The sequence below is a fragment of the Monomorium pharaonis genome, chromosome 1 (assembly GCF_013373865.1).
Source record: "Monomorium pharaonis isolate MP-MQ-018 chromosome 1, ASM1337386v2, whole genome shotgun sequence".
NCBI lineage: Eukaryota > Metazoa > Arthropoda > Insecta > Hymenoptera > Formicidae > Monomorium > Monomorium pharaonis.
Window position 1 is genome coordinate 8431684 of NC_050467.1, and position 26528 is coordinate 8458211.

The following is a 26528-nucleotide window of genomic DNA, read 5'->3' on the forward strand; positions in this document are numbered from 1 at the left end:
TTTTAGACAATTGTGAGTTTGTGTGTGTGTGTGTGTGTGTGTGTGTGCGTGCGCGTGCGTGCGTGCGTGTGTATGTGTGTAATACTTCTAAATAAAAGAATGCATATATCTTCCCATTATTAAATTTATATAAAATTTACAAGTTGTTTATTTAACAGGCGAAAGAATGCGGTTGCTGCAAAGCTGTGAGATTTTCAATGTTTAACAGACGGCATCACTGTCGACGATGCGGTCGTGTTGTTTGCGCCATGTGTTCCCAACATCGCATGCAAGTTGCTGGTTATCCCAGTTTCGTATTGGTACGTGTGTGCGAGGATTGTAAGCATCAAACGGTGTTGCAAATGCGTGCGGTGCAAAGTGTCCCATCGACATCCAGCAGCGAACTATTTGATTATTGGCGATTAACGAGAGACGAGAAACACAATCATACCATAAGAGAAGAGTTTTCATTTGAGCACGCGCCAAATATTTCTCTGTGTCTTGCTATTCTTAATTTGCACTGTGATCCAAAGATATATACCAGGTAATTTTTCAAGTTTCTCAAGAAGAAAGATGTAACTAAAAATAATAAAAATATCAACTTAATACATTTAGGACCAAATGCACTATTTTTTCTCCACGTTCAACGCGCAAACTTTTTACATAGTATGTAAAGAAACAGACATTAGTAAAATAATAACATTACTATATGTCAAAAATTTTAGCGAAGATGTGGGACGTATACTTAACAAATTTATAGATGTACGGTATATTGTACCTAAAAAACTCAATAGCGTGATAAAAAGGAAAAAGTAAACGATTGTAACAAGACCGAACTTGTCTACAAAATTAATTGTTGCGACTGTGATTCGGTCTACATTGGATAGACAAAACGACATTTAGACAATAGAATTAAAGAACACCAGCGCAACATAAAAAGCTTGTCTGCCAATCACAATGTAGTCATTAATCATCGATTAACAATGAATCATGAATTTGACTGGTTAAAACCTAACATTTTACATAAAGAAAAACATAAAAGAAAGAAATCGCCGAAATGTTTTACATCAAAAAATTTGACAATAATATTAATCTTCAAAAAAACACTGAAAATCTCAATGCAGTTTATGATAGAATTATAAGAATAGTGTAGTTACTTCTGACTAGTTATTTTGAACTGTTTCTCGAACTAATGTTGTTAAACTTGACATTTTTACTTTCGACAATTCTCTCTTTCCAATGACAAACGTTGTGGAGTACAAACATGCCGTCTAACATCTCTCTACATCACTTAATGTACTGTTGTGAAAGCATAATGGATTAATTTTTGCATTTAACTTAATTTATACAAGTAGGTAATAATATTAAAATCTTGTAAAAAAGTTTGATTGTAGTTTTCTGAAGTGTTTTGGTATTTTTGCATCTTTTGTAGATACACTTGATAAGGGCCAGAAAATGTCTGACCGAAACGTCGTGTAACATTTAAAATAAAAATAAAATTGCCAGAATTGTCACTAAATTACTATTTGTATATTTTTATCGCTGGTAACGTTAAGATATTTACTTTGATTTTTACATAGACATCGTAGAAAAAACAGCGTAGCATTTTTGATAGTCTGAAACCTCTTCTTTCAAATGCCGGCGTCAGAATTGACATACAAAGCGAGTAAAAAAAGTTAGGGCCCATTTTTCCAAAAAAGGGCAACATTTTTCGACTTTTTTCCAAAAATTCTATATTTTGGATGCGAAAATGGATGTTTTGCAGGATATTACAATAGGGATAAATCGTGGAATAGATATCTGCTCTTTCAAATTCTATTACGATTTTCCAAAACTTCAACATGCCGGATTTAATATGGTGGTCAAAAGATAAAAAAATATAATTAAAATATTTTCGATTTTTTCGCTTTTTTTTAACAATATCTTTTTAAAATACTTTAAAAATACATACGCTTGTTATTTTATGTGAGACGAAATTATAATAATACATAATCAATAAAAATAATGGCGGTTCTTTTCAAAAAATGCGAGAAATGCATGATTTATCACCAAATAATGGAGAAAAGTCATAAGCAAGTGTTTATATCCGGTATTTCATTCTGTTCACATCTACGCATATACCAATATGTGTGCGTGCGTGCGTGCGTGCATGCGTGCGTGCGTGCGTGCGTATATATAGATGATTATTTTTTTTACTTTCACATTCTTTAACCGTCAAAATATGTTGCCATTGCCCGACTCTCACCACAAGGAGGCAAATGTGAATTAAAGAGTTCTTTTTTATTAAAGGAGGAATTATGGAAATTTTTATTATGTTTCTCATCAAATTACGATAGTATTTACACTACTCATATGGTATAATTTTCTGAAATTTTTTCTTACAGTTTGTGGTTACTATCGTAAATAATAAATTATACATAATTTTTCTATAAAATTTTCTCCGTGTAGATTTACGAATATATGAATTTATAAAATGTTTGAAAGCTTACAAACAATATTTATTTAATTCCAGAAACTTTTAGTATGTAATTTGTGTGCGTGCGTGCGTGCGTGCATACAATCGCGAGCTAAAGAATAATTATTTTCTTCTGGGTTTATTTTATTAAAAATATAATTTTCTAGTTATTTAATTTTTAATTAAGAATATAAAGATAAAACAAAAATTTTATTTAGTTGTTATTTTGGTTTTAATCGATAAAATTTTATAATGTTTTTTAAAGAAGTGTGAATTCTTTTTTCGAGCACATGACAAATTTTTTTTAATTTATGATGACAATTTATGACGTTTAAGACTATCATCAAAAAATTTACTTTTTATTAAAAATAATTATTTATTTAAAAAAAATTTAATTTAGTAATCGCTTCTTTAGGTATTAATATTGATATTTTTTAGTACACATGTATGCACCTACACACATACTTTTTGTCGTTAGAAAATAATATTTTTATTTAAAAAAAGCAAGAACTATCAAATATTAAATCCAAGGAAGAATCCAGCGTTACACGTCGCCATTGTCGCTTGTTGTAAACAATTCCTTTCGCGCGCTTAACAACCTCAAGGCCGGGGGGGGGGCGGCCGCATCTCGCCGTGCGCTCGCCCAGCGCACTTGCATTTGCCGGTAGGCCGGACTAATACAGCAAATTTTACAAGTCAATAACTTGTTAACTATTGCGAAAATGGAAAAACGGTAAGGAACTTTTCTATTCAGTTTAATGCGCTCTACCTGCTCATAAACGTTCCATAAAGTTTTACCAGACACTGTGTATATATACATAGGTGTATGCGTAGATGTGAGCATGATGAAATATCAGATATGAACATTTGCTTATGGCTTTTCTCTATTATTTGGCGATAAATCATGTTTTTCTCGCATTTCTTGAAAAAAACCGCTATTATTTTTATTGATTATGTATTATTATAATCTCGACTTACATAAAATAACAAGCTTATGTAATTTTAAAGTATTTTAAAGAAATATTACGAAAAAAAAGCGAGAAAATCAAAAATATTTTGGTTGTATACGGTTTTCCATTTTTGACCGCCATATTAAATTCGCCATGTTAAATTTTTGAAAAATTGCAATAGAATTTAAAAGAGCAGATATCTATTCCATGATTTATCCTTATTGCTATGATCCTGCGAAACATTTTCGCATCTAAAATATGAAATTTTTTGAAAAAAAGTCGAAAAATGTTGATCTTTATGGGAAAAATAGACCATAACTTTTTTTATTTGCTTTGTCAATTCTGACTCCGGCATTCAAAAGAGGAGGTTTCAAACGATCAAAAACGCTACGCTGAATTTTTTTCTATGACGTCTATGTAAAAAGTTTGAGCGTTGGACGTAGAAAAAAATATCAGACATTTGGTCTTAAATTGATTAAAATTTTATATTTATATAAGATCACATTTTGCGGATACCCAAGACAAGTTCACTTAAAGTTTATTTTTTGTTTTTTCTTACACAGACATGTAGCAACACTGGCATTAATCAAGAAGATTAATGTAAACATAACTTGCATTATTATAAGTTGAATTATTGTATTTGAAAATATTCCAATCTATTTTTTATTCCAAAGTCCATTCAAATTGTTTAGCTACTACTTGCTACTTAAAATGTAAATGGCAGCCATATTGTGTGCATGAACATTTTTTGATCTAATTATATAGATTAATTTTTGAATCAAAATAATAGGCAAATTTTTTAAAAATGTACTTTAAATTGTTAGAAATATGATATTGGAAAATTTTTGTGAAAAATCTCTTACAAGGAACATTGCTCAACATACATTTGGATTTTGATAAAACTTATATCACTGAAAATATTTGCAAAATGATGAAAAACGATACTCATTTGATTGGCAATAATCAATGTATAGAATCTTAAAATTATTTTCTGTACTGATACGAAACGATCTAAAGTACGGCGCTGATTGCTCTTGTTCCGACATCAGCTATTTTCAACACCTTTCTAGACTACGTTCCAAACTCTACTCTGTTAACTTTGAATAACCTGTGATGGTGTGAAGGGAAGAAGGAGAGTAAAGTAACCAGAGTAAATTATGGCGTTTTCGAGCTTCTAGAAGAGAGAGGCGACAAGTGGTCATGTGACCAGCCTCTCCGCGATTGGCTAGCACGATTACGTACAGAATTGGATTATGCGACGCCAATGCAGAACATATGGTTGGTTATGTTTTGAACGTTTTGGAGTATATTTACGAGGTATATCATATTTTGTGTAATAAATGTAAAAAATATCTGTTAATTTGACGACGTAAAATTATTTTAGGTAATTAATTCTTCTTCTATTACAGACAACGTGCAGTTCCATCTTGCTACTGTACTCGTACGATAATGTTATCTATAATAGAATAATTAATTACCTAAAAGAATTCTACGTCGTCAAATTAACAGATATTCTTTATATTTATTACATAAAACAAAATATACCTTGTAAATATACTCCGAAACGTTCAAAACATAATCAACCATCTGTTCTGCATTGGCGTTGAATGATTCAATTCTGTACGTAATTGTGTCAGCCAATCGCGAAGAGGTTAGTAATCAGTTGTCGCCTTTCTTTTCTAGAGGCTCTCTAAAGTTAACCCATCTCAGGTCCCTTTTTTTTTCAAGAATTGGTCAGTCACAGCCATTCTTCTGAAGAATGGAATAATTGTAATTGGTCAGTTTTAGAGGAATAGAACCTGAGTCGAAATCGCCACTCAATTTAAACAAATTTAGAACACAAAAGAACAGTAGAAAAAATGGAACGAGTTTTATTAAATACTATGGTTTTTATTTAATTAAATACTATTTTTTTTATTTTAATTATTTATTTTTTAGTTTTTATTTTAATTAAATACTATGTTTTATTAAATAAATGAAATAAACACAATTTTACTTATCTCTTATATCCATTATCTATAATAAATTTTCTTCGAGTGATATTCCACTTTTGTTACGAATTAATACATATACATTTTTTATTAGGTTAAGGACTATTGTCTACTTTGTATGTTATAAGCAGTTACAAGTATTAGGTGTGCAACATTGCTTCCGCCGTTTTTTTTTTTCGAAATTCGAAGCTTTATTGACGCTTTATATTATTGAAGCTTTATACATTTACGATTCAAAGTATTGTCCATCGCTGGCCATTACTTTCTCCCATCTTTCTGGCAGCATACGAATCCCGCGTTGAAAAAACTGGTTATCTTTTGAGACGGTCCACGAATCGATCCAATTTCTTCCACTTCTTCATAAGAACGGAATTGCTGGTCAACCAGGCCGTGTGTCATTGATCGAAACAAGTGATAGTCAGAGGGAGCAATGTCTGGAGAATACGGTGGGTGGGGTAGGACTTCCTATTTCAACGTTTCAAAGTATGTTTCGACAGGCTTTGCGACATAGGGTCGAGCATTGTTATGCTGCAAAATCACTTTATCGTGTCTATTGTTGTATTGCGGCCGTTTGTCTTTTAGTGCTCGGCTCAAACGCATCAATTACTTTCGATACCGATCGCCTGTGATTTTTTCAGTCGGTTTAATAGCTCATAATACACTACACCGACTGGTGTCACCAAATACAGAGCATGATCTTGAAACCGTGAATATTCGGTCTGGCCGTCGACGTGGAAGCATGGCCGGAAAGTCCTCATGATTTTCTGGAGTTATCATAATGAACCCATTTTTCGTCCCCAGTCACAATACGATGCAGAAATCCCTTCCATATTTGCCTTGCAAGCAGCTGTTCACAAGCAAACAAACGCCGTTCAACATCTCTTGGCTTCAACTCGTACGGCACCCAATTTCCTTGCTTCTGAATCATTGCCATGACTTTTAGGCGTTTTGAAATGGCTTGTTGAGTCACTCCCAATAATCCTGCCAATTCTTCTTGCGTTTGACACGAGTCTTGATCAAATAATGCCTCCAATTTTGCATCTTTAAAAACCTTCTCTCTTCCACCGCCATACCGATCTTCGATGTCAAAATCGCCGTTCTTGAAGCGTTGAAACCACTCTTGGCACGTTCTTTGACTAATAGCGGCCTCACTATACGTATTTGAGAGCATTCGATGAGTCTCAGCCGCAGATTTTTTCATAGTGAAGCAAAAAATTAAAACCTCCCGCAAATGACGAGAATTTGGCTCGTAAGCTGACATTTTTAATCGAGAATAACTTTATGATGCAGACACAAATCGACTAATGTTTTGATGGCGTTATGTTTACAAATGCCTAAGCTTATTGTGTGATGTTTGCGATCTATTTATTTCGACCACCACTTACCGCTACAGTCATCTATTAGAAAACGGCGGAAGCAAAGTTGTACACTTAATAACAATGGTGAATTAAATGAATAATATATTAAATTAGGTTAATTCAACCCATTTAATATTTCAACTCACTTCGAAAGCAGGGTTTATAGAGTTAACTCCATGGATATTTTACTCTCACTTTCGGAGCGAATAGACTTCGCCCATATAGTTAGTTACTTCGTGTTCTGGAACATTGGTAAAGTTAACTCTATTATTCACAATCAGAGTAGAGATTTGGAACGTAGTTCTAAGCGATCTATACTCGTTCTAGTTCTGATAAAAGCAATATTTATGAGTTTTACATAATTAAGGCTGAAGATATATATCGAAACATAAACGCTTTCGTCTGTTGTAATCGTGGACATAAAGGAATCATAGAGGAAAACGTAATTTGCAAAAAACTATTGCGTGAATGCGGAAAGTGCGTCGAAGGTAATATTAATCCGTAAGTAATTCGCACAGTATCTTGTAGAATTTAAATTGTTCTTGTAACAATAAATAAAAACTTATTTTTTGATAAACAAATATCCATATCTTACTTATATCTTTGTGCTTTAATAACATAACCACACAAAAATAAAAAAGTAGTTTGGCCTGTATACTACACACGTATATTCCTAGCAAACACAAAGTTACATGTAACGTGCCTGTTAGTTATAATTTCCCACTCAACAATGTAATTGTAATATAACACGTGTGTTATATTACAATTACATTGTTGAGTAAGAAATTATAACTAACAGGCATGTTACATGTAACTTTGTGTTTGCTGGGTTCTTATGGATTTTGACTTCCTAAATCCAAATTTGAGGTCAGAATTTGTAAATTGGTTTGCTATTTCGAATTAACTTTAAAAAAAATTCAAAATCCACAAAACACTTTTGCTGGTGTAGGATTCAGGATATGTTTTTTATGTATTTTGTTCTGTTGAATTTGAATTCGAGATCAGATTTAGTCCATCAGGTATCAGGTTGCTCCTAACCTCAAAAGACGGCTACAAATTCTACGAAATTGTTAGTTATCCTACATGTATCTTTAGCCTACACAATAGAAAAAATTCAGGATATGTTTTTTTATGTACTTTGACACACTGAGTTCAAATTCGTGGTCAGAATTAGTTCATCAAGTACAAGTTTATTTAATTAACCTTATACAGCTCAAAATTCCATAAAATGGGAAATAGGATAAAAATCTTGAAAAATCGAGGATTTTAGTAAACGCGCTTTGTTTTTGAAATTACAAACATTACAAAATTGAGACAAATTACACTTCTAGTCTTAAAGATTGCTATTTTTTGTATGAATCTAAAATACCGGAATAAGGCGATAATGGCAAGGCAAAAAGAATAATGGCAAGGCAAATACATTGTTGAGTGGGAAATTACAACTAACAAGCACGTTACATGTAACTTTATGTGCTGGGAAACATATCCTGAATTGTTTTTGTTGTATAGGTTAAAGGTACATGTAGGATAACTACCAATTTCGTGAAATTTGAAACCGTCTTTTGAGGTTAGCGGAAACCTAAGACCTGATGGACTAATTCTCGAATTTGAACTCAACAATATGTCAAAATACATACATAAAGAAACATATCTGAATTCTACATCAGCAAAAATGTTTGTTTCGTAGATTTTTAAGCTTTTTTGAGGTTATTTCGGAACAGCGAACCATTTACCAATTCTGACCTCAGATTTGGATTCAGCACGTCAAAATCCATAGGAATACATGTGTGTAATATGCAGGCCAAACCACTTTTATTTTTGTGTGGCTGTGTAATTAATATCAAAAAATTATTGTGGGTGTTATGTTCGCTCGCCGCTAAGTTTGTGCGCAGAGAAATATGATCGGTTTCGAAGAGAAGTACGCTGGTTTCCCTTAAATAGATAATTTATTCTTTGTTATATACACTGTACAGAGTTTTATGTTTGTATTATTTTATTGGCTCTGATAAGGGCCGTTTAAATTAGGCTTTACGCCTGTCGCGGTTTCCACGCTATTGGTGAGTAAGCTTTTGTCACCCGTATTCCGCCTAGGTTGTTATTCTCGTCCAGAGATAGAATGGACGTGATCTCTGGAACCTGAGTGCCTGTTCTTTTCCTCTTCTTCTCTTCCTTGGAAGAGCGTCTTTTCTTCTTCTTCTTGGCGGCTCGTTTCTTCCTGCGGGTGCGTTCTTTAGGCTTGTCGCGGGATTGGCCGCTTTCCATCAGGTTTCCGGGCCGATTGGTACTGTCGACCGTACTAACCTTGTGCTGGGTACCGTGGTCCCTGGTGGCTGCCCGTGCGGCGGTCTATGTCTTCTTTGTTTCCGGGTGGTGTCCCTCTCGGTCTGCGTGCTCCAAGTAGCGGTCTCCTTAGCTAGGCTCTCCAATAGGTCCGGTAGCAGGTACCTTGGCGATGTGTAGCGTTAAATCCGTGGATCGTCGGCGGCTAATAGGACTCTCGGAGGCCTGGTCCGTCTAGGTTGTGAGGTTACTGCTGTCGCGGGGTTCCTCCGCTGCTCCTTGGCTGCCAGCGTGCTCGCTACTGCTATAGGCGTAAGACAAGCTAATGTCTTCGTATAAAAAGATGACTCGAGTGTGAGTAACGCAAAGAGTCTTCTTACGCTCCTTATATTGCCTAGAAGTCGTCATTTTACTTCTGAGATAGCGTGGCTTCTGGTGGTATCCGCGCGCACTTATCTTTTCCATTACTGCGGTGCTTATAGCGTTAGTCGGGTTGCGCGGTTGTTAGGCGCTAGCCTGTTGCTTATAGTGCGTGTTGGTTGCATGGTCGATAGGCATTTTGAGTGACGACTAGACGTCTTCGTGTCGCCACATGTATGTTTATAATAAAAAACATATAATAGACATATCAATAGAAAATGATTTAAATTTTAGTAAAAATGCACAAACAACTGGAGTCTCCAAAGATTCTGTACTAATACTTTCGGGTTGATGTTAATTGATGTTAAAAAAAAAAGAAAAACATTTCGACGATGTATAAAGCGGTATTTCGAAATACAGGTTGATTCAAAGAAGAATTTTTTAATAATGTTACTGCCAACATTACAGAAACAACCTGTATTTACGTGCGAGTATTTAGAGTCCGCGGGCATACAAACTCGGTATTTATATGTGTGCGCGTGAAGAAAGAGCTTTTGAGCCCGCGCAAAGCGCGGGTGAAAAAGCTAGTATATATATAAACCCGAAAGTATTAGTACAGAATCTTATATATATATATATATATATATATGTATATATATATATATATATATGTATATGTATATGATATACATATTTTTCTTTTACGTTTCAATAACTGTCTTTAGCCTTAATTATATAAAATTTTTATAAATACTGTTTCCATTAAGCTGCATAGAACCAATATAGATCACTCAGAAAGGCATTGAAAAGCCAATGTCGGACGTGACTAATGCTATACTTCAAGTCGCTCCGCGTCAGTACAGAAACTTTTTTTTAACGTTGATAATTGCCTGTTGTGCCTCTCGACACAATCTGCAGTTATTTGGGATTCTAGCCTTAAAAGATAGAACCCAAAGAAGGAAAGGCTGTAGCGACGTTGAGACACTAATACACAGATGGTTGGCATACAAAAACTTTATTTTCTCTAGTAATCAGGGACTCGGACTGAAATTTCATTTCAGTTATGGTTTAACCATATATTCCAATTTTGGTTTTAGTTTTGATTCTGGTTCTTTTATCAATAATGGTGACCGTAATCGTTTGAATTTTGGTCACCTTACCAGTCTTTTTCAGTTATGGAAATATCAAATCATACAATTGGTATATTAAGTTGCACACTGTAAAAAATTCATGTTTATTATTATAAATAAAAAGTTACACATTATTGAGAAGTTCCAGATTTTGCTCGAGATTTTGTAAATAAATGTTTTTTTTCCTCCGTTTTATTGACAGCAACTTACAGTTAGTCGTTTGATCGTTTTAAGCTTGTTATTAGTTTTCTATAACAACTTTACACAAGTTTACAAAAATTATTATAGTACAAGCAAGAAAATAAAAGTTTTACTCTTATAAGATCTCATTCTTTTGTATTTATTTTATGTTCAGAAATTATAAAAAAAAATTCTCTTTTAACCCTTTGCGGCACACATTTTTCTATTAATCGGATTTTTATGAAAATTGGTGTAGAAAGGTTTTTAGGGTCGCTGATTACAAATCTGCCATCAGATTTCAACAATTCTTTTTTAAAATGGCGGATTCAATATGGCAAGTCATGATTTTGAGTATTTTTTATCGGTTTTTTATGGAAATTGATATACAGAAATTTTTCAGAACGCTGATTACGAATCTGCCATCAGATTTCAACGATTATTTTTCAAAATGGCGGATCCAATATGGCAACTTACGATTTCGAGTATTTTTTATCGGTTTTTTATAAAAATTGGTATACAGGGATTTTTCAGAACGCTGATTACGAATCCACCATCAGATTTCGACGATTCTTCTTTAAAATGGCGAATCCGACATGGCGATTTACGATTTTGAGTATTTTTATAGGTTTTTTATGGAAATTGATATATTGAATTTTTTAGGGTCGGAATGTTAAAAAATTTCGGACTTTTTTTTTTACAAGAACAAATGTACAGAACTAGCTTTTTTAGGTTGATTATGTGTAGGTCATCAGATTTTTGAAATTCAAATGTGGAAAATTTCAAATAATGGGTGATAAAAAATGTTTTTTTGAGATTTTATATTTTTTCATTTTTTGACAATGGTACATAGAACATAAAATTTTTTCATGAAAGAAACCGCACTTAGTTTACTCCAGAGACACGAACGTGGACGTGGCGATCATTGTCTCCATCTTCTTTTTTTTTTGTATTTTTGTATTTTACAATTTTTTTTACTTTTTTATTTTTTTTCACAATTTATTTTTTATTACAATTAGCACAGCAAATCAATTTTTATATTCGTAATCAACATTTTGAAAAATCCCTGTATACCAATTTTCATAAAAAACCGATAAAAAATACTCAAAATCATAAATCGCCATATTGGATTCGCCATTAAACAAAAATCGTCGAAATCTGATGGCGGATTCGTAATCAGCGACCCCAAAAAACCTTTGTATACTGATTTTCACAGCTTCATGATTCTTCCTTCTTTCTGACATACATTTTTTGTAAAAAACACTTTTTCACTTTATTTATTTATATAACAAAATTAACTAATAATAAAGGAAAATTATACCTTACCAAATATTACTAAGACTTTTACTAAAGTAAAATTACAAAAAAAAGTAATAAAATATAGTATTTGGTGTCCGAAAAATTAAAGAAATGGCTTCAAGATAGGTGGTCGATATATCGACCACCGTGCCGCAAAGGGTTAATATATTTTATTAGATAATATGTGGCTAATAGAATAATTTTGTGTAACACAATGTCCATAGTTGGAAAACGTTCAGACATTAAGAATAGAGCGATTGATGACAGATTGACTTAAATAAAATAATGTTTAAAAAACCCAATCTAAAAACCGAAATAAAATTTTTGGTCCAGTTACGGTTCCAGTCTACTAGCCCGCATAATATTTTGATAAGGTTTTTTGTTTCGGTCCGACTACAATAGTGATTACGGTTCAGTTATCGGTTTCGGTTTCGGTCCGATTCGAGTTCCTGCTAGTAGTATACATATACTACTTAAAAAAAAATAAGGAACATTTCTCGTATACCGAAAATTTAGACTATTTTCAAACCGCTGCGCGCTGGCACTTAGCAAAAAATCATTGCAGAAACAAAATCCAAAAAGCGTTTTAAAGCTTGAAACTTCTTCTTTCAAATGTTTTTTGACGATTACAGTTCTTTGTTACCAACGTGGCACAATAATGAAGCTTAATCCGTTAAAATGAAAATTTTTTATGTGACTTTTCTGCGTTGCATGTGGCGTGAAAAAAAATCATAGAGAATTTCTGTTTGCATCTTGTAGCGGAATTTTTTCCTTTTATTTTGAGTCGTTTATTGCTATGTAATTTCTTTTTGGACCAAGTTATTAAGATTTTAAGAAACAATGATCCTTTTTCTTTTATCGCTTGAATTTTATTAAATATAGGGTAGATGTGGGTATTACTGCGGATTTACAATACACATCACGTTTGTAATAATGAAAAAGCATATGAATTAATAGAAATTACACCAACTTTTTTTAAGTTAAAAGTTTAAAGATAATTAAATTAAAAAATATATTAAAGTCTATATAATAACTTAATTTATATTTAAAAAAAAATAAATATAAAAACAATTTTTGGAGTTAATTACTGCGGATATATGTATATTACTGTGTGGCAATTACTGTGGGTTATTTGATTACTGCACTGGTATTACTGCGGATAAAAATGAATACAGGTTATATTATAGCATATAACAAAAAATTATCATCAAGCCAACAACTTAGCTTTATTGTTGACCAGGGGGTAGATTCTGTATTTCTGAAGAAAGTGAAAATATGAAAAGTGAACAACATTCTCAGATAGCACAAAAAATTATAAATATTTATAAATATTTTACAAATTTATTTTGAAAAAATATTTTTTAAAGATTATATAATTATTTTCATAAACCGTTTAGAAATGATACAAAAATTATTATCAACAATATATAGAATATATTTTTAAAATGTATTGAAAAATATTTATGATATATGAACTTGAAATATTTTTTATATTCTTTGATAATAATGGTATAAATATTTATTTTAAGTATTTTCATAAATGTTTATCATAATTTTTTTTATACTTGACAAACTCGGACATAAAAATATGCACAACATTTATCATAAATATTTTTCCTTTTTATAAATATTTTATAAATATTTTATAAATATTTTGTGCTCTGGGTTGTCTCCACTGATTGGTGTATACTTTTAGAATTAATAATATATGCCAATCACTGTTGCTCACTTTTCACATTTTTACTTCTTTAGAAATACAGACTTGATTCCCAGGCTTTTTATCAGCATACTTGTCTTGTTTCTTAGCTCTTAAGGTTGACTCGGGAATGCGATATTGACGTAAAATTTCAATCGTCTTTTCCTTGAAAACTTTTTGGAGAGCTATGGATACGTTTTTTTTAATAATATATCTTATTCTTTTTTTTTTGTACTTTGTACATTTATTTTTATTACTTATTTGATTTAATTCATTTAATAAGTCTTCTCTTCTTAACCTGATATTATTCCTGTCATGTTGTGATCGCAGTATATATCTAGGTTAAATCGGCCCTTTGTAGAAGCGCAGTAAACGTACGCAAGCTATGTTAAATGGTGTATAATACTGCGGTATAAAATAAGTATCAAAAATAAATTTTAAATATAAGTCTGTCTAAATATAAATGAAAAATGAATGTTACTCTATCAAATAATAAAGTTACATTTAATGAAAAATGAATGTTACTCTATCAAATAATAAAGTTACATTTAATGGATTATAAGTACAAGCGAAAATATTGCCGTTTCTAAACTACATAAAGGAAGGTCATTCTACAAAATTTCCAAAGTTTTCAATTTCGGTGAGATTCAAACTGTGATAAACAATTTAGTCTTAATACAGATGTGTAAATATCTATCTACTTATAAACTGTAATATTTAAAAAATATTAATATATTTTTTAATATAGATTCTGTTCTTTAATTAATTATATATTATTGTTTTTATGAAATCCGCAGTAATACCCACATCTACTCTAATAAACAATCTACTGAACACAACTGTCTGAAACTTTATGGTAGGCTTTCTAAAGGATTATACTTGTGAAAAATCATAACCAATTGATACTCCTGACAATATTTCTGTGTTAGGCCGAGGACTTTTTAATTTATTTTCATACTTTTAGTGATATAGGTTTTATCAAAATCGGCATTTACATATTTAATAGTGTTTCTTGTATAAATACATAAATTAAAGAAATACAAACCTAAAAATTTGCAGGACTCGCGTTTTATATCTGTTAATATTAAACAATCTATTTAATATAAATTTTTTTTCTGTCAAAAATGGTCAGCAACAGATTTTTAATGTAAAAAAAAAAAATAAATACTAATTTGGACAATAAAATGTAAAAAATAAGAATTTATTTAAAATTTTGTATGGCGTTTCGCATGATCTGAAGATTGTAATTTCCACGTATAAGAAGTCTTTCAAACATCGTTAATAATCGATTTTGATGAAAATTATATATAATAATAAATTAGTTTTCTAACCGATAAATGTTTCAAACATAGATGAAGTTAATAAGATTGTTTATTCGGTCTGCAGCGGACCTTGGTACTGAATATAATTTTTCTATTAATTTAATATTCTTAGCTTATATTATATAAACTGCACGCCGACAATTCGTCAGTCTTGAAACACAATTACTAAGCTAAATATCGATGCTCGGAAGCATTTCTTAAATCCTCCCTTACTCGAAAAAAACTAAATAATTTATTGAGAAAAATAATACCTCAGCTAAAATTTTAACCTGGATCTCCCATTATTTCGTGAAAGAGTCTTAGCCAGTTTAACCACCAAGGCATATAGTACTATTCTTCGCAATAACCAATCTTAAAGATTAACTAAATCTTAAAGAATATCCTTTTTCAGGCGACGTGTATGTACAATAATAGTAAATTAATTCTCTGACTGATAAATGTCTTAAACATATAGATAAAGTTGAGATCGACTATTTGGATGAGAGATCCAAGTTTAAATTCTGGTTGAAGTATTATTTTTCGCAATAAATTATTTACAGTTTTTTCGGGTAAGAGAAGATTTTAATCTTGCCCGGTACACTTTAGTAGAATTTTACAGCCGGTACTCTGGAATCTGTTGGGACCCCTTCTCTTCCAACAGCAAAAATGCTTACCGCAAAGAAGATATTGACATTAGTTACTTACAAGGGAAGTGCACCAAGTGATAATCGTGAATGGATATGTGTTATATATCGTTCGAAAGGTTTTGTCAAGTAGAATTTATATGTGCAATATTTCGCTTGAATGGCGCCTTTAGAGGGCGCTATGCGTAATGTAATTTACATAACTATTTGGGTTTCCATAAAAGCTAATTGGAGTTTTTGCTTCAAAAATAATATCAAATAATAGGTGTCTACAATAATTATATTTAGTATAATTAATTGCACAAGTTTTATTTAGGATATTTTATTTAATTCAGGATAAATTGCATTTTCTATTTTATTTTAAAAGTACAAAAGAGTGAACTTCCATATAGGTCGGACCCTCGATTTTTTTAAAATTACGTATTCTTACGTATTTTTACGTAATTTGGCACGCTGATTACGAATATGATAGTGAAAATTGGCGCAAATTATTTTTTATGGCGAAAACCATAAAAATCACGGTTTTTTCTATTTATTTACGTAAATAATGGAAATTTCCCAAAATATTTTAGATAAAAGTTGTAGATTTCATTAAAATACACATTTCACGTTCTATTAATTTTTGCCATAAAGACAATAGTTTTTGAGAAAATTGACGTTAAATATTCAAACTTCATAAAATTTATTTAAAACAATTTGAGTTTTATTAGTTACTCAATAATAGCTTTGTTAATTAATAATAGAAAGGCGTGCTGCAAAGCCTGTTTTTCGCTTATGTGTTTTTTGTTTCTCATTACATGAGTTTGCGACTTTCACCCATACTTCCTCCCCTCCCCTCGCCTTGCTTACAGAGCGAAACGACGTCCACACTTGTACTGTACTACATGGGTTTGCGACTTTAGATTTGAAATTGTGGTCAAATAATGACTTCAAATTGTTCGAGTTAGTTTAAGAAAAAATAAGGGGAGGAGGAAGTGGCGGAGCCCCTCTCCCGCCCACGCGTTTTCAGGTGCAGAAAACACGTGGACAAGGAGGAGCTTTGCACCTTTCGGTATTAATAGAATTAACTAATAAAACTCAAATTGTGGTAGATGAGTTTTATGAAGTTTTGAACATTTAACATCGTTTTTTTCTCAAAAACTATTGTCTTTATGACAAAAATTAATACAACATAAAATATGTATTTTGCTCAGGTCTACAACTTTTATCTGAAGTATTTTGTGAAATTTCCATTATTTACGGAAATAAATGGAAAAACCCGTAATTTTTATGGTTTTCGCCATGAAAATCAAATTTGCACAAATTTTCACTATTATATTCGTAATCAGCGTGCCAAAATACATAAGAATACGTAGTTTCAAAAAAATTGGGGCTCCGACCAATATGGAAGTTTATCCGTGCAAAAAGTTCAAAAAGCCAAAAAGTTGTTGGCAATAAGATACTTTAATATAACATAAATTGCACTTTTTATTTTATCTTATTGTTAATAACAAAAATAAAGAAAAAAAAAAGTTGCTGGCGGTTGAAACACAGTTTCGGTATGAGGGAGCCAACCTAGCTCTGTAACTTACATTGCGCATAGCGCCCTCTAAAGGCGCCATTTAAGCGAAATATTGCACATAATTTCTACTTAACAAGACCTTTCAAACGATATATAACACATATCCATTCGCGATTATCACTTAGTGCACTTCCCTTGTTAGTGACTTGAAAAAATTACAGATTACTTTTTAAACATCTTACTTTGAAATAAAATCATTTTTAAATTAAAATTTTATTTTGAATATGTGAAAAAATTTCACAATTTTTGTGAATTTTTGATAGTTAATTGAATGTTAAATTTAATGGAAGCGGAATTCAGTCAGATTAACCCATAGATATATATGGTGCATAAGCCCACTTTTGCCCTAAATTTTTGGTCCCAAGATAACTACCAAAATTATCTAACAATATCTCCTTTGCGCATGCGCATTTACTTATTTCCCAGCAGATCCACACTACTGAGGTAAAAATATATGTAATTTTTACAACACAGTATTTCATATTTGCATTTAAATATAAAAAAGACCATAAAAATATTTTGGTTTTTCACCAACGACGCCAACAAATAATGACAATCAGGCGATGCTTTGACTAATATAGTTAAAGAGGCGATGACTATCCGCCGAAAGAAATCAATTGCGCATGCGTGAGGGAGAAATAATTGCACCCTTTCCCCACTTATCTTGAAACTCAAAAAGCTAGATAATATTCTATCTTTATATCTATAGATTGACTTCACCAGGTAAGGATTAATCAAGATGCATGCTTCTGCGCATCGATATTTAGCTTCCCTAATAGCAAAATGCTAGCAGATTGCGAGCAGATTGGCAGCAAACCCTAATAGCAAAATGCTAGCAGATTGCGAGCAGATTGGCAGCAAATTCAATCAGATACCCATTGCAGATCCATAGCATTCTGTGTCCGCATTAAGCTCAGTATTTGTTGACAAAGCCTGCTGGCATGGCATGCCAGCAGATTGATTGCAGAAACCGAGCAGGATCTGCTGACATAACCTGACAGCAGATTGGCAGCAGAAATCAAGCAGATATCTAAAAGATTTCTTAAATCGGATATCTTAAAGTGCAACTAGAGATAAAAAAATAAAATAAAAATTTCATTTTTTTTAAATTATTTTTATTAACAGTACATACTAAATTTAGGACAAATTTTTATTAATTAATTAAATTTAAATTATATTGTTTTATTTTATTCTTACTTGCCGCTGGTAGGTTTTGAACCCGGGACCTTAGGATGACAAACCTTGTACTCTATCTGCTACGCCAATTTGACTCATCGGTATGAGTACTTGTTATTGTCTACATATACCAATATGTTATAAACTGACACAATTATATTATTTTTTATAAAAACAATTAAATTTTGCAAAACATATTAAAAATAAATAGCATTAATTTATTTACTTATTAATTTCATTGTTAAATTTATCTTTTTCCATAATAATTTTATGGAAATTGCGATCTATTTAGCATTAATACTTTGAAGCGTTCAAATGGTTAATTAGATGGTTAACTATATAGATCATATATTCTAAGAAAAATTGAATAGTACATCTATTATCCTGTTTTTGTTCAGTACATGATGAATTTAGATTTTGTGCATTTTTTTGTGCGCAGTAATTGTAGACAAACTGTAATTTTTGAAAACATTATCTTTATGATAATTTTTTTAAATATCAAATGGATTTCTCATTCAGGATGTTATAATGTTGTCTGATTTCTGCTACGACGCGCATGGACGGCTCAAAAATCGGACAGCATTGTGTGATATCTTTTATGAGACATTAAGCTGATATCATTTAGCTGATGTCATAAGGATAACATTTTTAAGAAACTTAAATGAAACTCTTCAATAATATATCTCAAAGACTTCTCTTAGATATCTCTGATAAATGTTACCATTTTGACATCATTTCCAAGATATCTAAATGTTTTCTTTAAAAAGTTCTCTTAAAGTTTTCTGACAAGCGTATTATCTGGGCTTTTTAAATTTATCTGAAATTCTTTTATCTGTATTATTTTCTATTGGTTGCCGGTATTATACATATACTTTAAACTTATGTATAATACAAGTAACCAATAGGAAATAATATAGATAAAAGAACTTGAGATAAATTATAAAAATATAGCTGCCTAATACTTTTGGCCAAACCTGTATACATACATATATTTTTATATAATTAGGGATCGTAAGGAAATAAAATTATTATAATTGTCAATACATTTTTAATAAGAGTTTAGGCATCATTTCTGTTATTTCAAATTTACCGTTATCGCGCGGTAGCTCAATACAATAAAGTACTTAATCTTTCAATACAATGTATATCGGCGAGAAAACAATTAAACTCTTATTAAAAATGTATTGACAATTAATAATAATTTTATTTCCTTACGATCCCTAATATATTAGAAATATATGTATGTATACAGGATTGGCCAAAAGTATTAGACAATGATATAATTTAATTTCTCAATAATTTCTACTGCCGCAAACTTTGTTCTTACGTTTTTTTCTATAGAAACATATTAATGCAAGTTTTAATTGGCATTTAAATGGCAATTAAGATTATAAAGTAACGGACATACTGTTTGATTTCTGCTGCCGGTTATGTCAACAGGCTCTGCTCGATTTCTGCTGCCAATCTGCTGTCAGTTATATCAGCAGGTTTTGCTCGATTTCTGCTGCCAATCTGTTGTCAGATTATGTTAGCAAGCTCTGCTTGATTTCTGACAGCAGTTTGCCGACATCGTTGGATATTACAGACTCTGTATAAAATTTGTTGCCATTCTGTCGTCAAAAATTGATAGCATGCTCTGCTCAAAATATGTTCCTGCAAGCTTGGCTATCTGGGTTAGTAATTGTGTTTCAAAACTGACGAAATTGGCATGTTAGCATCAAGATTCACTGCAGACCAAATAGACGATCTTAACTTTATTTATATGTTTGAAAGTTATGTATATTGTTCCTGTGTACTTTGGTAAAAGAATTTTTGGTGATAGGCCTTAGTTTCCACAAGAATAAGGTGCAATGTTTTTGGAAAAATTGAGGTTTTTGTCAGTCCGTATACTTGGAACTTTGATTATTTGTATGGTTTAGCGGATAACGTGCACGACTCGTACACTGCCGACCCAGGTTCGCTTTTTGCCTAATTTTTTTTTAATAAAATGAAAATGTTCTATTTTTAATCTCTATATTGTAAATAAATATGTTATACGATATAAATATTTATTTATAATAGAGAGATAAAAAATTGAACGTTTCTTTATTATTTTATCATTTTATTTAAAAAAATTACGATATAAATATATTTATTTATAATATAGAGATTAAATTGTAACATTTAACATTTTATTTAAAAACAAATTAAGCGGGACACGCATGAACCCGGATCAGCAGCGTACGAATCACGCACGCTATCCGGGTTTCCGCGCGTACTTGACTACTCGGCAAATGATCAAAGTTCTAAGTACACATGCGATTTATCAAAAGACATAAATTTTTTTAAAAACTTTATTTTTATTTCTGGAAGGCCCGTTGCCAAAAATTTTTTTACCCTGGTACACAGGGACAATTCCTCTACAACGTATATAACTTTTATCAAAATCGATTATTAACATGTCTGATGCCCCTTGTTAAACAATATATTATTGTACACACTCGATATAATAGTATTAGCTCTGGATTGGCATTATTTTACATATTGTATAATTTAATTTCTTGAATGTGGACGTCTGTAAATGCAGAAATCAAATTGGTCCACAATATGCGTGTCTATACATGCATTTTTTTTTCTTTTTCACTCCCCCTCTTTTTTAATGAATATTAAACTACTGAACAAAATTAGAAGAACAAAAGTTTGAAATAGCGCTAAGTTCGTAAAAATAAAGCAAAAAATCTGAATTTTTGATATGATATAGCCCGAAGTGTTGATTTGACCCCTGCGAAGTTTGCCAACCTTGCAATTTTTGTTTCTAACAAAGAGTTGTTTTGAGGGGCGTAACTCCCAAACTACCCACAGCGAAGAGACTTTGCAGGGGTCAAGTCAATACTTTGGGCTACATCATACAAAAAATTCAGATTTTTTGCTTTACTTTTACGAACTTGGCGCTATTTCAAACTTTTGTTCCTCTAATTTTGTTCAGTAATTTATTAAAACTGATTATAAAGATATTTTTTTAGGGGATTTAAAATCAAAAATTTGACATTAGTTAACATTTTAAACATTATTTAAATCGAGATAGGCCAATTTTAATTATAGCGAATCTTAGTGCTTTTGTGTAATTTATACATTTTCTAGTTTATTTGAACTGCCATTACTCCCACACTTGAAACGCGGTCACTTAAAATGTGAAAGAATAGTAATATCACAATATTGTTTGTTTTATGTTTTGTTTTTATGAAGTTCTAAAATTCTTTTTCTGTCCTCGGCTTTGATCTTTCAAATTCTCTCTTTCCTGGGCCTTGGATTTGTATTACTGTTGTGCCTCTTTTTAGCTCTGAGCATTATTTATATTATTATGTTTAGGTTAAAAGAATGAAGTAAAATGCAATTCTTGTATTATACAGTTTTCTACTAGACCGTTGCGATGAAATGAAGCAACTACTTCAACCCGATAGCGGCGGTAGGATAAATCCCGAGGTCGACCACGCCGTGATTATCAAGATGATACGTTCCCTGCTACTTGCGGCCAAGATGAAATGCGCAAAATTCGGTTTCAACACCGGCCTAGCGCATTGCGATCGATTCCTGTCACAGGTAGATTTACTTGCGACTCTAGTCCAATCTGATTGTGTAGCACTTATACCGACAGATGATCTGGACGAGCATGCACTGAGAAAACTACGCGATCTTCTCACCGAGAAGGAGCGTTGGACATTAGCATTGGATGTCAGTACGAAGGCGGGACTCGACACGCAGGGTGTGTGGGCCGCGTGGGGAAAGGCTTGCTTAAAGGTGGGACACTTGGATCAGGCGAGGGAGAAGTTCCATCACTGCCTTGACAAAATTGTGCACGAGGATGTCGACGATTGGGTCGTGTTATCCTATCTTAAGGAAAGTCCAGTTGAAAGCTTTAAAGGAGAGTTAACAGAAATGAGGGAGAAAAAAGTGTGCGGCTATTCAAAGAGGAGCGAGTATTCCAAGTACCGACCGTTGAAAGATCCACCATTGCTAACGGAAATCCTACAGATATTGGATACCTTGAGCATGCACCGATCTCGCACACAGCATTTAAACTTGCAGCCTAAGTCCGACACAGCGCAGGAAATTCTGCAGACGCTTAACAGCTTGATAGCTGTCAGCCAGAATCAGTTCAACATTAAATATCTGACACTCGCCAATCAAACAATTTATTATCAGGAGAGTCTGTACTATTTGCTGGCGTACGGAAGCTGTATTTCCATTTTGCAGTTTTTTTTGAGACACAGAGAATTCAACAAGTGCGTAGCGTACGTCTTAGACAACGACATAGAATGTGATCTGTTTCTCAATGGAGTCTACTTGCACTGTCTGAAGAATGGACACATTGAGAAACTTCACGATGCAATGAGGACGAGAGATCTCACGTTGGCCGTTTGGAAGAAGTACCTGATATCCGTGTGTCACTTCATGGAGAGAAAACAGTATTGGCATATTTTGTATCAGATACAGCTCTTTATGCGGGATTGTGTGAGAGCGTCTATCACATGCATCCGTTTCTATACCGAGGAGGCGAACACCTATTCGGATCTGCACAATAGGGCGCATCTATTACATGACGCTCAGAAGCATCTAGAATCGGAACTGCAGCTGGAAAACTTAACTAAAAGAAGGAAGAACATAAATTCTGTCTTGGTAAACAAACTAATGAAAGGAGAATGCTCAAAATATGGGGGAGGGGGGGGGGGGTAATGGCCCCTTTGTGGACAGCAATACTAAACTTATATCAAATCATAATCTTCAATATGTAATTAAATTTTATCATAGTTGTTTTTATCTAGTGTCCGAAAGAAGATATGCAAAATGTTTCATTTTAACTCGCCTCAAATATCTTGTAAATAATACATTTTCCTAAAAAACGTTTTAAACAAAATTTGTTTAACTTTGAGTGTCATGTACGAAAATAAAGTCGATATGATCACAGATAGCATTGTGTTTCACATTGATTTTTTCAAATGAGAATATTTTAATTAACTTATATTTTTCATTACATATTCTTGTAGCAGACATTTAAATGTTTTTAAAATATTATAATAAAGTTTTATCTAATAAAAAATTTTATTTTGATATATATTACATTTTATATAAAAAAATTTATAAAATACAAAGTTTCTCAGAAAATTTATTCTGCCCTTCTTCTCTGCCCAGAATATATTTCAGTTTAAAAAAATAAGTAAATGCGTAAATTGTAGCTGGAAATCTTTTTTTAATGCCGTCTGTCACTTTTTGAAAAACTCAACATGGTATTACCAATTTGATCGAATATTTTTCGTAAATGAGAGAATATAGTCTTAGATTGGCGCCATGTTGAAATTTAAAAAAAGTCAGACGGCATTTAAAAATAAATGTTTCCAGTTACAATATTCGCACTTGCTAATTTTTTAAAACTGAAATGTATTCTGGGTAGAGGAGGGTATCCGTTTCACAGAGAATACCCTATATATATTGTAAGATATTCACTTTTTGATGATTTATTACTTTGATATTTTTATATGTAAAATAAAGAAACAAGTTGTTTATTATTAAAAAAGTATCAAAATATAAATAAAAAATATCAATGTGATATAAGAGCATGTTATAGTTTTGTGTAAATAATTTTATATAGATTTATTGCAATAGAAAGAAAAATAATAAATAATTGGATATTATCAATGCACAAATGAAATAAAAACAATCAAGTGCTGCGCACACATTAACAATAATATGATTTTTGATATGTAAGATATTAAGTCGATATTTTAGTAAGCAAGATCGCTTAATTTTTACATTAATAATGACATATTGTTCAAATAAAATAAAAAATATTTTTGTAAAAATAGCCCTTTATATAATTTTAAAGTCCTATATCTCGCTTTGGACACTTCGGACAGAGATCTACTGAGAAGCAAATTTTAAGTATTCGAGGAATACTTTTTTCCTGGTATTTTGTATTCGCGGAGGAGGGAGTATTTTGAGCATTATTCTTTTACTAAAGAATAATTGAAAAAGAACCCCGTACAGATCTTAAAAAAATTTACTCCTGGTTAAATTGGCTTAAATTTTGGTAAAAGATAGTTTGGTCTAAATTAGAGCGGTTCTCTTGAGTTCCCACTTTTATATATAGAACATCCGTCGCCATCGCTGACTACAAGAATAACAGAAGAAACCAAATAGTATCTTCTGTTATTTTTTGTTCTTTGTAATATACATATAGTATACATATAACATAATATTAAATAAACATATTCGCGCATGCATGCACCGACACATATGCATGCATCCACACATTGATGAACAGATACGAGCACGTCTACAAACATACAGGCGCACGCGCGCGCGCGGACACACACACACACACACACAAGTTGGTAAGAGAATGTTGCTTAAAAGAATTTGCTTTAAAGGCACGTATATAAAAATTTAGAAGTTTTTGTGAGTTGTGGCCATTGAAACTTTGTGATTTTCACTTCCTTTCAAGCTTATTGCTACTTAACTCGTCGAAATACACATTTTTATTCTAATCATAGAAGAAAGCCATTCAAACTGCAAAATTATTTTGTAGTTTAACTTCAAAATTGCTTTTTTTTTTAAAGTCAATATTTATATACTTTAATCTGCAGTCTTTCAAATATATACAAATCTATATGTTTTTGTGAGTTGTAGTTATTGAGACTTTTGTTCGGCAGATTAAAAACTGTTTTAAAGTTTGAGCCAATTTAACCAGGGATTAATTTTCATAAGATCTGTGTCTTTTAAAAGTGTAATGTATAAATTTTTGATAAAAGTGCAATGAAAAATTACAAATACTCTGTATTAAAGAATTAATATTTTATTTTATTGAAATTGTAATAATTTTTTATGAAATTACAACGATTGCAGATTTTTCATTAATAGCAAATTAATAAATTTTATTAAAATTGTAAGAATTTTTGATGAATTTTGATGAAATTATTGAACAAAATGAACATAAAATTTAAAAAATCAATTTTATTAAATTCCATTAAAATTTTATTAAGTATTTCAGATACTCTGTATCGATAAATAAAGAACATTTTGAAATTGTAATAAAGTTTTGATGAAATTGTTAAAATATTCCAAAATGGAAATAAAATTGAACAAAATGTCATTGAAATTTTATTAAAATTTTATTAAAAATCACATATTCTTTACTGATAAATTAAAACATTTTATTATAGTTGTAATTCTTTATAAAAGCTGGATGAAATTTTGATGAATTTATTAGTCAAAATATTCCAAAATAAACATAAAGTTGAACAAACCGTTGAAATTTCATTAAAATTCCATTAAAATTTTATTAAAATTTGTCCATCAGAGTGGTCACAGCAGCCAAAACTCTTTAATGATAGAGATGGAACCTTCGGAAATAGATAGACATATAAACACTGTATGCAGACAGACGGAAATCGTCAAGTTCCTGGCAAACTGCGAAAAAGAAGGAAGAGTCTCGGCTGAATTTTTAAATCTTTTTCCGGTTGTTGATAACGATAACTCTCAGTCTCTTCAATTGCCTACATTATTTGGTAATCAACAGCAGAAAATACACTTGGCCGTTTTAGCTATATTGTGTGGCCGTGATATTGGAGAAGGATTTGGTATAGCTTTCAGGATAATGCAAGGTTGGTGGCGATACAATACGAATTTGCATAATTTCTTATTAACCTCTTCTAGCGGTTAGTGTTATATATTTGCATCTTACTTTCCATATATAAAAATCAGTAAATTTGATGCAGTTTAATTGTATTTAAAAATCGAAAATGGAAGTATATGTAGCATTGGTCACCGAATTACTAGAATCTCGTAATAGAATATCTTGAAATAGCGCGAAAAATCTTTTCTACATGCGCTCGACGCATATGAAGGGAGCGTCCCAGATGCGCACAGTAATAAACGGACACAGCAGGCTGAGTGAAACGGACACAGTAACAAACGGACACAGACCAAACAGACACAGTAACAAACGGACACAGTAATAAACGGACACAGACCAAATGCGCACAGAGCAAAACGGACACAGTAACAAACGGACACAGACCAAATGCGCACAGAGCGAAACGGACACAGACCAAATGCGCACGGACCAAATGCACACGGACCAAATGCGCACACTGCACGTGTGCAAGGACCAAATGCAATCCATGTACACTGCAAGC

The 26528-nt window shown here is 31.9% G+C and overlaps 1 protein-coding gene across 6 annotated transcripts in view; it reads left to right on the top strand.

Annotated features, from left to right (window-relative positions):
- The window catches only part of LOC105832099, a 151996-nt gene that overhangs the window by 104892 nt on the left and 20576 nt on the right, over nucleotides 1-26528 (top strand). For 5 of the 6 annotated variants that reach the window (XM_036293887.1, XM_036293880.1, XM_036293876.1 and 2 more), the window contains 3 exons: nucleotides 159-523; nucleotides 21747-23013; nucleotides 25691-25994. In XM_036293887.1, coding sequence (XP_036149780.1) covers nucleotides 159-523; nucleotides 21747-23013; nucleotides 25691-25994 — 1936 coding nt within the window. The remainder of the gene's footprint in view (nucleotides 1-158; nucleotides 524-21746; nucleotides 23014-25690; nucleotides 25995-26528) is intronic. The other variant, XM_036293894.1, reaches the window with a different exon arrangement.